Source organism: Cyprinodon variegatus, unplaced genomic scaffold (assembly GCF_000732505.1).
Source record: "Cyprinodon variegatus isolate N-32 unplaced genomic scaffold, C_variegatus-1.0 Scaffold9, whole genome shotgun sequence".
Lineage (NCBI taxonomy): Eukaryota > Metazoa > Chordata > Actinopteri > Cyprinodontiformes > Cyprinodontidae > Cyprinodon > Cyprinodon variegatus.
Window position 1 is genome coordinate 2,260,790 of NW_015150462.1, and position 13,585 is coordinate 2,274,374.

General features: G+C 37.7%; 1 protein-coding gene across 1 annotated transcript in view; it reads left to right on the plus strand.

The window, feature by feature from the left end:
* Positions 1 to 11,021: 11,021 nt before the first annotated feature.
* lig4 (ligase IV, DNA, ATP-dependent) overlaps positions 11,022 to 13,585 on the plus strand; it is an 8,007-nt gene continuing 5,443 nt past the window's right edge. Inside the window, exon 1 of the mRNA XM_015377999.1 lies at positions 11,022 to 13,100. Within this exon, the coding sequence (XP_015233485.1) occupies positions 11,035 to 13,100 (2,066 nt within the window). The 5' untranslated portion in view covers positions 11,022 to 11,034. The remainder of the gene's footprint in view (positions 13,101 to 13,585) is intronic.

A 13,585-nucleotide genomic window follows, 5' to 3' on the forward strand; every position in this document is an offset into this window, starting at 1 on the left:
AATTTCTACATTAATCACTTTCCTCACCTCCCTTCTACAGTGGTTTCCTGATTTAGTTAAATCAAGTGATTTAGTTAAACTGGATTCAATGTCATTCTCCACCCTTCCTTTAGTAAATAAGCTCCCTATTTTTCACTGTTCTTTTCCGATTCCTTCCATCACTCTGCCTGCCCCCTTTCCCTACTCCCTCTTGTGTTTTTCTATATGTTTTTTTTTTTGTTATCCTTTCCTAAAATATACTACTGTATATCTGCATTTTGGAACTCTAAAACCTCGAACTCAACGCTACTCCTGGCATTTTGAATTGTAAAATCTTCCTGGATGGGAAGCTAAACGTCTTCAAACTTGGAAACAAAGTCCAATTAATTGTTTTTAATTTTCTTTTTTTTTATATTTTTGGAATGACTATGACCTGGACGACTGAGAGTCTTCACCAGCCTAGATCTCAACGGTGACACCAGTTGAGTGAAATGCATAGCTAATAATTGCCAACAGCTTCTCATAACTGAGCTTTAGATCTGAGCATTTCCTCCAGAGTTGCCTCGGGCCTCTCAGCTGCTTGTTCTCTTTTGCAACAGGACAAGTGAGTTTATATTGAGATTAAACAACTTCATTGACATTCCGGGTGACGTCTAAAGGGCTTTGGTTAGAAAAATAGTTTGTGCTTCTCTTAATGTGGCTTTTCAGTGCTATAACTTTATTATTACATTACATTGCTTAAAGTGTTATTGATTTTGCCTTGCTGTGCAGGTGCAGGCAGTGTTTGCATGTAAAGGTGACTAGAATAATAGTTCAAATAATTTATGCCTTTTCGCATTACATAGAGAGGTGCATGTATTCTCCTGTCCTTTTTTTTTAAACATGCGAAAGCAAACATCCATACACTGAAAGGCAAGCCAAAGACATGCCGACAGGCTGCCACCAAATCAGAATCAGAAATACTTTAATGATCCCAGAGGGAAATTACTTTTGTTACACGCTCCAGTTACAGTTTTATATAATATATACACACAGCCAACTATACAACATAATAAAGATGAAAAAAATAAGAATAAAAAAAGATAAAATATATACACATATAGCTCTTCTGTATATATATTTGTACGTATATCTATGCATATGTAAAAACGAAATCCAAATAAAGTGAAAATCCAAGTAAAGTGATAAATCCAAGTAAAGTGATAAATCCAANAAATCCAAGTAAAGTGATAAATCCAAGTAAAGTGATATGCTTGTGAAATGCTTGTTTACAAAATTCTAAGACTGTAGTTGACATAACCTCTTTGTTGGTAGTCACTGCCAAGCATATTAGATTAGCATCAGAAATGCAAGGCCATAAGAAAACAACACGTGGCTGCAATAGAAGGCAATAAACAAGTTGATTTATTGATAGCTCCTGTATGAACATTAAACACACTGATAGGAGATTCCTTCCTGAAATATAACAGGATGTAAACAAGATGCTTTTAAATTGATATCAACATGTTCTGCAAGGGTGGCGTGTCGGATTAAACATTAAGCTTCCTCAAGTTAATACCAATTTGGTTTATTTAATGTTGTTTAGTGCAGCTTTATAACTTTAATTAAAGCTGCTGATTGCATAAAGTTTCATAGGGTGCAATATATATCATCACCAAGATTTTGGATAAAAACCAGCAGTAGACTACAGGCACTTTAAGGACCTTTGTAACCCCTGCGACTAATAATCTAACTCAATTAAAAGGGGACATTTATATATGTTACGACTTCTGATTCACTTCCATGTTGTTTCTTTGTCAGAAGCGATGTGCATTAAAGAAAACCAGAGGGATGACACCTTTAGGGAACTATGTGAGATTTCCTGTTACCTATTAAGTCAATCTATCAAGAGGGAGACAAATATTGCAAAGAATTACCGCTAAGACATCACTCAAGTTTCTTCAATTTTAAGGAGCAATACTTTAGAAACTGTCTGTAGACCAAAACAAGATGTGTAACAATTAATACCTCGCTTTTCTATTTGCCTTTCATCTTTATTTGCAAAGGATGAATACACAACAAAAAGGCATCACCTTTAAGAGGAGAACATGGAGTGAAGTATGTCCTAAACTACAATGCTGTCTTTGGGAAGGGAGGGGATAAGCCAGCTATTCACATGGACGTGCACGCATGGAAGGCCGGTTTGTTTGGTAAACAACAGTCAGGTGAACAACACAGTGTCGTGTCACACCATGCTCTAGCTTTAAAATACCTTAATCTGAAATAAAGAATTATTACTTATCACTACTTCAAATTAAAAAGCAAAGCACATTAACGCCACATAAAGGACACTAACTTATCCAACAAAACCCAAATTAAACTATAACCTTAGCATGGACTGATCAAAGCAAATTAAGTTTTTAGGGATCTGGTAATGAGAAATAAAACCTTTTTATATATTTTTTTAAATAACAACAGCACTGCACAACCTTAGGCTACACCAAACACAATGTTTCAAGCCCTTCAAAGGTATTTACAAACACACATGCACTTTGAGAAGTTGTAGTTGCATCCATGATTGACGTCAATTATTTGTTTCGCATTTAAAGGCCAATGCGACACGCTGTTCATACGTCAATCTGCGTACAAAAAATACAAGCTGAACCCAGCATTTGTTTACAACACAGTTACCTTTGTTTGAAGGTGGCAATAAGTTCACTGAGTTGAAGGATCACATGTAGTTTTTTTTAGTAGCAACTTTGAGTTTTATCAAATAAACTGAATTAAACACAAGGATATTTTGTTCTTTAGCCTCTAAATCAATTTTCATTGCGAATGACTGTAAGTGTGGCATTCCTGATCATTCTGTTTTATCTAGACAGATTAACTTTGTAAAAAAAAAAAAAAAAAGGGAATAATCCATTCTGCAGTCACTCACAGCAAATTATATATCAAGGCACTTTAGAAAACAAACAGCTCAAATGTGTTTACTGTAATATATAGTCAAATAAATGTGATTGCAAAGACAGAAGTCAATAACATACTCATGTGATCCTTAAGATACAATAATGTAGATTCAAATTGGATTGATAAGATTTCTGATTTATTTATTAATTTGTTTATTTATTTGAATAGGGACAATGCACATTAATGAACATCAGTATAAAAACAAATGTAAATATGCTGGATTATAGCTACAAAGCTAGTTTCCATCCGTAGATCTCATCGTGTTCATAACTTTGCAGCAATTCCTCATTCTGAGCTTGCATGCGCCAAAAATGAAAAATAAAAAACACCAAAAGCAATTGATCCTTGAATTTAATTTACGTGTCAGGGTTAATCACTGAAACAACGGGTGATCTAGAGAGGGAAAACAGATAGAAAACTCTATATTTTTATTTTTTCCTACTTGCTTTGATTCTGTTTTATCTTCCTGTATTTTAATCATGTAAAGCACTTTGCATTGTCTTTGTACTGAATTGTGCTATACAAATAAATTTGCCTTGCCTTCAATAACAGCAGCTACACTGAAAAAAATCGAAATCTAGATATGTCATTTTTTCTTAAAATAAGTGCATTTGTTCTTGGATTGAGGAGGTAAAAGAGACATCTTGCCAATGGAACAAGACAATTTACATTTAAAATAGGAGAAAACTATTTCATTCTCTTATTTCAAGTGCATATGATCTAATTATCTTATTTTAAGAGTAAAAATACTCCTTCCATTGGCAAACTATCTCATTTTCCTACTAAAATAAAGGGTAAAAGGAGTAAATTTAAGACATTTCTACTTATTTCTAGATCATTTTTCCAGTGTATATGTGCAGATATTACAATAGGTTCTCCGGAAGCCTAATCCTATAGCAGCACACCTACTATAGTTGTTCTAGTTGATGATGGGCAGATGGAAAGATTACCTACTGAATAAAAATATACTATCAGGTGCATTAACAGTAAACTATGTCCATAAACGCATTATTAAGTAAAATGGGTCTAAAATTCTAGGTGGGTGGTTTTGCTATTTTATACCTGGATTAACACATTTGTAGCAACATTACATATTTAAAAATTCTGCAAAATCTTTAAATGCATCTCTTACATACCCCATATAGCAGTCAACTAACAGTGTCACCTTTCAACTTCACTGCTTTTACACCACATGATGTAACCGAGGAGCTGTCTGTCTGGACAGGGCTTTTACTTGAAAGGCATTTCCTAACTTCTGAGAGACAGTGAGTGGGAGAGCTGTTAGGACACTGCGACTTATAACCGAGACTAAATAAGGGAGACGTCCAGACAGATGCTAAGCAGACAGGCAGTGCTGTAAGAGGTTGCTCTAATTTTAGTCATTACATTTTAGCGTTGGGGTGAAAAGCCTCGCAAATTACTGTACAGTGTAAATCAGATGGACCGGATTGCCTTGTCCGTGTCTCTTCTGAAAACTGAATGTGAATATTTGCTGAGGAGTTCAGTCATTGCCTTGAGGCGGCGGTAGATCAGTAGAGGCCTTTTTTTTTTTCTTCCCCCATTCTGTTAACTAAACTACCACTGGGAATGCACATTAGGGACTGCTTGTGTTAGGAACAAAGTGTACTGAAAGTGCATCCTCTTACGCCCTGCGGTGTGTATCAGTTAAAGCCGCCTTTGCTGTGAGAAAAGGCATGCTTTTTGTGAAGCACCCATATCAGGTGGAACAACAGCTCCTGGTGAACCTGCATTGCACACGTTGTCATTGATGTCCTGAAGTGAAACTAATGAATCATTGAAACCCTTTATCTTTGTTTGATAAAATATATATATTCAACATTTGTTCAGGAATAATGTTATATACTTAGAATTAATTATTGTTCATGATTTGAGCTTTTTGATGGGAGCTTTTCTGAAATATAAGAATTTGTTAATGTTGCTTCTGCACCAGGGGTGGAGCTAGAGGGGGGGCCATGGCCACCCTTACCCAATCATTGGCCCACCTCTAACATTTTTCCCTAATAATACTGACAGTGGCAGCAGTAATACTCTCAATATTCAAAACATTTAAATTTTTCATAGATTAACAATTACTTGACAACAAAAACACTGTGGTTATTTATGCACATCAATATACTAACATTAAAGATGATAAGTACAGAATTCATGCTCTTTTTTAGAACTAGATTTTGTGTTATATGGGTTAAAGAGAAAATGCAAAGCAGTCTTCAGTTAAGTCATAGACAACTATTCTAATAAAAACTTAGTAAATAAACAATTTCTGTAGATATTAGTACTTGTAAATATCAATTTTATGCAGAATGATTATTGATAAAAGTAGGTAAGTAATGACAATAGAAAAGATGTTCGACCCAGAACTCAAACCTGAAAGAATTTTATCCACTATACCTTTTTTCTAGATGGATGTTTAAATATATTCGTCTATTTGTTAGCAAAGGCTGTAGGAAAGTATAGTTTGTCTTTATTTGGAACATATGGATGTTGTGGTTGTTCATGTTCCAGTTGGATCAGTATAGATTGACCCTAATTTTCTGGCACCTATCCCCTTTCAGCCGCGCCCTTTCAGAGCACATTGGTTATTAGGGATGTAACGATATTGACATTATCGCGCTATCGCGGTTGTAAATGTGTCTTGATATCGTCGTGGTTGGGTTACAATAATTAAAGGACAGGTGTCCGTCAAAAAACAATAGGATTAAACACAGTCCCGCGGAACAAATCATTGTTAACTACATGACCAATGATCCTTTGCACGCGGATTGCACGCTGTCCACACAAGCTCAGAGCAAGCTAGCATTGCCGACAGCGATAATTGTAATGATGAAAACAACAACCTCCGAAGTTGAGATTGTGCCAGCCCCTACAGCTTTTAAGTCAGATGTGTGGAAACATTTTGGTTTCGCCGTGACAAAAAACACAAAAGGAGAGAAGGTGGTGGACAGACAATGGACTATATGCAAGCACTGCCACAGTTCACCGTGATAGATCAGTGTTTTATTAAAGGCTTTTTGACTGATTGTTTTATTTAAGTTTAAGTTATGTTCCTAAATACCAGTTTTAAAAGGCTGCTTTTACTTGCCTTGCACATTTAAACCTGACTTAACTTGATATATGTTTGCACTTAAAGGGAATTCCTTATTGTTTACAATAGTTCTGGTTGCTTCTTAAATTGAACATTGCACAGAAGAATCAACAGAATATTGATGTTCCTTACTACAACTTTCACTTTAAGAGCACTATGTGATCAGCGTTTTATGTTGTAATGATCCATAAATACAACAATAAATTGCCTGTTAACTGGCAAAATCAGAAAAAATGTCTATTTTTTTGCTATTATCATCACAACACTATTGTGAGCTATTTAAAAGTACCGTCACCTTTTCCACAATATCGCAATAAATATCGTACCGTGAGGTCAATATCAAAATTGTATCGTACCGTGAGATTTTGATATCGTTACATCCCTTATTGGTTATTGCCTGGCCACCCTTATAAAAATATTCTGGCTCTGTTCTGAAGTAAAAATGTAGCAGAAGCTTCCACACTTCCCTGAAGGGGTTAGTTTCCATCAAAAGCATGCCACACTTCTAAGATAAAATTGTGAAAACAGTGGAGCTGTTTCCTTTCGCTTTTAAAGTTCTATCAATTGTATTTTTTTTATATAAATACAGCTGAACAAGTTCAAATCTTTTGCTTTAAGGATAAGAAGTGGAAAAGTTTAATTTGGGAGGCACTGTGTGTATTAAAGCTGCAGTGTTTTGCTGTTATTCTGTTGGAAAACTCCCAGCTATAGTAAATAATCAATAAGCAGCAGTTGGATGAACATGCTGAGTGATGTATCATCACCCAGCAAGGGGACAGGAAGTGTTTACGCTTGTCTCTGCACCAACTGTTGGTCTGAGCTCCTCTCAGCACACTTCAAATATCCTCCTCCCTCTACTCATTTCCAGCGAGCTGATGCATGCCACGGAAGCAGTGACGTCAGTTGTTTACTGTCTTGTAGGTCGCTCCAGAGTTGCAGTGCAGCACCTTATCCAGCAGGGCTTATGTAACTCCCCCTGCCTAGTGCATGACTGGCACTTTACCTTTTTATTTTATTTTAGTGTTTTTATTCACCCTGCACTCTTCTTTCTTTGTGTGCAGGTGCATGCACATCACAGGACACTGAAATGCCATCCATGTTTTGCAGCTTTGCTTTCAGTTCTCTGATTGTTTGTCTTGTCAAAACACAGCAGGTTCACTGCTGGAATGGGTGAGTAGCTCCAAACAGAGCTTTCCCCTACCCACACATATCCCAGGGTCCTCCACTGCAGCTGCAGCAGGAAAGTAAACAACTCTGGCTACGTGTGACTCAAGGTGCACTGCTGCCAGGCGCCTCCTGCACGGTGAAACGTCGCCCCCTAGTGGTAGCACACAGAAGTCAACAATACAAAGTTTTGTTTGGGCAAATTTAATAACAAATTAAATTTCCTCTTAGAGGATGGAGCATTAAATTATTTTCTTTTCATACAGCTAATTTCTTAAAAAAAAAAAGAAAAAGATTAATCAAATTATTTGAAAAAAACTTTTGCATGTATTTGCAAAGTCTGACATTAAAAAGTTTGATGCTCCATCCTGGAAAAAACATAATTGTGATTGGAAAACAAAGTCCAGTCATTTGTTGTTTTTTTTATTTTTTACTATTTTTGGAATACTTGTAACAAAAAAAATATTTATTAGGAAATTGGTTTGGAAAGCAGATTTTTAAGTTTAAATCCACAAAATTTGAAGAATGTCTTCAGATTTGGCCTCTTTTGATCCTTCAAAAAATTATATAAAAAAATGGGCAAATAAAAGAAAATTGCATTCCAAATATGATTCTGTTGTTGACAGAAACAAACAAACAAACAAAACAAAAAAACAAGCATCAGTTTCTTGGTCCTCCCTAAATACTTTATTGCTCAAGGTGTCACTTAGTTGCATTCCTAAAATTACTTTCCCAAACAAATATGCACTTAAGTGTCTCCCGAGCAAGACCTAACAACCTTAATAAAACAAGTATGCATTTTAATGAAGTGAAAAGTTAAAGCAAGCAGTTAAAGTTTTGAAAAATATCCTTAAATTTAATTTAAAAAAATGTAATGCCAGTAGGCCTTGCTCAAAAGCCTTAAGCATGACAATAGGAAACAAAATTGCATAAGAAAATCCTTATTGAATTATGAAAATGGGCCATAAAGAAGTATGTGCGGATTCATTGTAACTGGGACTTTATTACACTAGAATGATAGTGAGGAGAACCACCTTTGTGTCTATTTTTAAACTGAACTGTGAACAACCTGTTTGCAAAGTCACACTCATTGTCTCTCAGCTGCCCCCTGGTGGTCTACCTTAAAATAACAACGGTGCGTTTAATATTTATCTATTGTTAAACATTTGTTTATAAATATGTCATAACATTTGCTTTAAAATATATTAAAATATTTTTTTACTGTCATTTGTTTTGGTTGGGGGAGTTTAAGAAAAGACGACGGCAAAATCTAATAACGGAACAAAGGATCACGTCTCATTTCCAGGGGGCCACTTTGTCCGCGTACTCCAGGAAGTCATACAAATGCAGCAGATTGGATCCTCATTGAAGTAAACATACCAACACGGTAATACTTTTAATCATTTATCTGTATATTAGTATTGTTAATATAAATGTGTGACGTAGGTTTGAGGAGGGCCGCAGGGAAATTACATTAAATGTTCACATATTTGACTTAATTTGAATTATTTTTGTCTGTTTTGATTTGTGAAAATCCATTTAAACAACAGTAACAAAGAGTAAATATTTTAGCGCGTAAATATAAGTTAATATAATAAAGGTGCGTATAGGTAGACATGTTGGTGGCAGTAAGAACTTCCATCTAAAGTATAATTTTTTTCTTTCTTGGTGTTGTTGAATCAGAGGTTAATGTTGACATGTTTGAACATGTCTAAAGAAATCAGCACTGGACATGTTCTAAAACCTTTCCTTTGTTAGTAGCAACATGCTTAAAAAACAGTGTTAAAGAACATTTTACAATTTTAATAGAACCTTTTGCTGCTGTGAACACATAATTCAGCATTAACCTTTAAACAGTTTTAGCTAAAGTGCTCTAGATTTAAACTTGAACTCTGTCAAAACTAGGACTGCTACTAACGATTACTTTGCAAACTGATTCATCTGTAGATAATATTTTTAATTGCAAATTTTCCGAAAAGAAGACTTTTTCTGAAAAATCTTTTTTTTTTATCTTAAATGCAAAATGTTTATTTATTTTATTTTTTATTTTTTACAATTTTGCTATAATACCTGCCCTAAGTGGGCCGCTCTGTCAGCTGAAGACACATTTTAGAGTCTCTACACACCAGCTAACTATTAATCGATTACTAAATTGATTGGGATTATTTCAATAATTGATTAATCATCATTAATTCGATTAATTGTTTTAGCCCTACTCAAAACCTACATTCACAAAACAGAATAAAAAGCTAGTTCCTGAAGCAGTGTTCAAACCGATTGGGCAAAGTGGTTCGTTTTAAGCTGGTTTTACAAGGGCTGATGGCCTTAAGAGACATAAACTTTAGCTCCAAAACTATTTAATATTTATTTCTCTTTGATTTAAAATGGTGTTTAAATCATTTGGATGTGATTTATCAGATTCTCAGAACCACTTCTCTTATAAGAGACTCTCTAATCCCCTTTATTATTTATTTATTATTATTATTTTATATATATATATATATATATAAAATAGTATTATTAATCAGACTGAGATCTCTCACCAGCAAAATAAAATACTTGTTGGTACTTTTACCTACAGATTAAATGTTTCTCTAATTAACAAATTTATTTTTCTAAATTATCCCTTTAGTGTAGACTTTGCGTGGACAATGATTCAATATCAGTTAAAAAATATATAATTTTAGGCAGTGGTTAGCGCACACAACCCATGAACGGAGGCCTTAGTCCTGCATGTGGCCGACCCGGGTTCGAATCCGACGTTTGGTCCTTTACCGTATGTCTCTCCACCTCTCTCTTACCCAATTTCCTCTTAGCCTACTATCTATAAAAACAAGCCACTAGTGCCATAAAAAAAAAAATATATATATATATATATATATATATAATTTTATTCAATAACAGTGGCATGATATTTGCAATATTTCAATACCTTTCACAGTCTACTATCGTAACATTTGTCAATGAATGAGTGTTCTATGTGGGCTAAACTTTTTTTTTTCTATTTGAAGCAAATATTTTCTCAACGTTTTATTGGAGATATTTTATAAACATGGCAAAGTAATTGTCAGAAGTTTGTAAAGGCATCTGCGTGGGTATTCTTGGCAGTCTTTTCAATGCTTTTATTTTATTCATATCAAGACGGAAATTATGCCGTATAGACAGAAATATATTGATATATATTTTGGCCAAATAATTTTTTTTAGCTATTAATAAACAGGACAAACTAGAATAAAATACAGGATTCCAACCGACCTTGAATTCCTTGCAAGTCTGTGAATTAAATAATAATTTAAAGGCCCTAGAAAGTTTTTTAAAACAAACATAAAAAGACACCTACCTTGACAGTCTTTGAATGTTGTTTTGCATGTACATATCTGGTGATTTCCACATTGTTTTGTTTGTGTGTTTGGTATTTTAAATGCTTCCAACATAAGCCCTGCGGAGGCTTGTGTCAAATTTGGGAAGATGTCCTATGAGTTTTTTTTTTTTTCTGTGGACTGTAACTTGTTTAAAAACAGAGATGTCTAGATGAGGTTTTGAGGCCAATTATTAGAAGTGTGCTAATGTGTTTAGTTTAGTAGAAGTTCATCATTTTATACATTTAGGATGTGTAGACTTGTTTGGACATGTTTACCATTTATTCACATTTATTCAGCAGTTGAGGTTATGAGAAATCAACCCTTTTGCAATACACTTGCTAAAGAGCCTCATCAAGGCTCTTTTCATCCTGAAAAGTCCTTAAAAAGTCCTTGAATTTGATGTGAACCAAGGTGTGGAGACCCTGAAAATAATTCTTTGCAATAATGTCTTTATCCTTGCAGTCTGTTATACATCTGATCATGGAAGGAACTTCTAAAAGCGATGGTGCCGCTGAGCCGAGTGTTGCTGCTCAGGTACCTTTCCTCCACCTCTGCACAACTTTAGAGAAAATCCAGAAGTCCAAACTCCGTCCAGATAAATCCAAGATCCTTGGGGATTTCATTAAATCATGGCGGGAATTTCATGCTGCACTCCACAAGGACGACCCAAAAACGACAGACTCCTTCTACCCTGCTATGCGCCTTATTGTGCCCCCGTTTGAACGAGAGAGAATGGCTTACGGCATCAAAGAGAGCATGCTGGCTAAGCTCTATATTGATGTTTTAGGACTCCCAAAGAATGGCCCCGATGCCAGTAAGCTGCTGAACTACCGCGCTCCGACCACATCCCAAGGAGAGGCTGGGGACTTTGCTGGCATGGCGTACTTTGTGCTAAAGAAACGATGTACCAGCCAAGGAAACCTCAGTATCAAAGAGGTCAATGACTTTCTAGACTCGGTGGCCATCAATAATGCCAGCAAGCAGAAGGATCTGGTGAAAAAAAGCCTGCTGCATCTTATCACTCAAAGCTCTGCTCTGGAGCAAAAGTGGCTCATTAGAATGATTCTGAAGGACATGAAGCTCGGAGTTAGCAAAGAAACCGTGCTCCAGGTCTTCCACCCGGACGCCGCGGAGCTCTACAACGTCAACACCGACTTAAAGAAAGTGTGCCAACAGCTGCACGACCCCTCTGTGTCTTTAAGCGACGTCTCGATAGAACTCTTCTCTGCTTTCAAGCCCATGCTGGCGGCGGTGGCTAACATCCGCAACGTAGAGAAGCAGATGGGAAACAGCCCCTTTTTCCTTGAGACAAAGCTCGACGGCGAGCGGATCCAGCTGCACAAGGACGGGGACGTGTACAAGTACTTCAGCCGGAACGCTTTCGAGTACACGCAGCAGTTTGGAGGATCGCCGCTCGAGGGGTCGCTCACTCCTTACATCCACAACGTCTTTAAAAGCAACATCGTCAACTGCATCCTGGACGGCGAGATGATGGCGTACAACCCGGTGGCAGAGACCTTCATGCAGAAAGGGAGCAAATTTGACATTAAGAGACTGGTGGACGACTCCGAGCTGCAGACGTGCTTCTGTGTGTTTGACGTGTTGCTGGTCAATAACCAAAAGCTCGGCAAAGAACCCCTGAAGAAGCGGTATGACACCCTTCAGACCATTTTCACGCCTGTCAAGGGGCGGATACACGTGGTGCCGAAGACAGAAGTCAGAACCATGCAAGAGGTGGTTGGTGCTCTCAATGACGCTATCGATAAGAGGGAGGAAGGGATCATGGTGAAGGACCCTCTTTCCATCTATAAACCTGATAAACGAGGTGAGGGCTGGCTAAAGATAAAGCCGGAATACATGGATGGCTTGATGGATGAGCTGGACTTGCTGATTGTCGGTGGTTACTGGGGGAAAGGAAGACGAGGAGGGATGATGTCCCACTTTCTATGCGCTGTGGCCGAAGCGCCAAAGCCTGGTGAGAAACCATCGGTCTTCCACTCCTTCTGCCGCATTGGCTCAGGTTACACTATGAAAGAGTTGTATGACCTGGGGTTAAAGCTGGCGAGGCACTGGAAAGTCTACCGGAAGAACGACCCGCCAGCATCCATCCTCTGCGGAGCAGAGAAACCAGAAGTCTACATCGAACCCTGCAACTCGGTCATCATCCAGGTCAAAGCGGCTGAGATCGTCGGCAGCGACATGTACAAGACCAATTGCACTCTGCGCTTCCCCAGAATCGAAAAGATCCGCGAGGACAAAGAGTGGCACCAGTGCATGACCCTGGCAGAGCTGGATCAGTTCCGCGGCAAGGCATCGGGGAAGCTGGCTTCGCGCCACCTCCGCATTGACGACGACAGCGAACCGCAGAAGAAGAAGAGGAAGCTGCCCGTCAAACCTAAGAAGGTGATCGGCGTCGTCGATCACTTTAGGCCCCAGGACCTGTCTGGGGTTTCCAAGGAGACGGATATGTTTGAGGATGTGGAGTTCTGCATCCTGAACGGCACTGAGGATCACCCAAAGTCCGAGCTGGAGAAGGGCGTGGCCAGGTAACGGCACATGTTATAGTACTTCCTGTTTAGACTGATCTGCTAATCCCGCTTTGTTTTGTAGAAATGAGGAGAAATGCAGACAATAGGGATAACGGTTATGGCTATTCCTTCTTCACCACTGGGTATGAAAAGGGGCTGTCCATTAGGCACCATTTTGTTCCCCCTCTGCGTCTAGTTTAACCTCATGGGAGGACATTTGGTTCCTGCTCCAACAACTAACCAAATAAAATGGTTCCTATGCCAACCAGTAGGGAAAGTAATGTCAGTCTCCACCTTCCTTTCTCTTCTTCTGCTCCATGAGTTCCTTTTTTCTACATTCTGTCCATCATTTTTGTGTCCAACCTTTCTTCCTTCTATCCCTCCTTCCTCCCTTTCTTCCTTTCCTGGTCTCCTTATTCTGCTTACTTGCTTTGATTGGATTCCTGTTCCTTCCTTCCTTCCTTCCTTCCTTCCTTCCTTCCTTCCTTCCTTCCTTCCTTCCT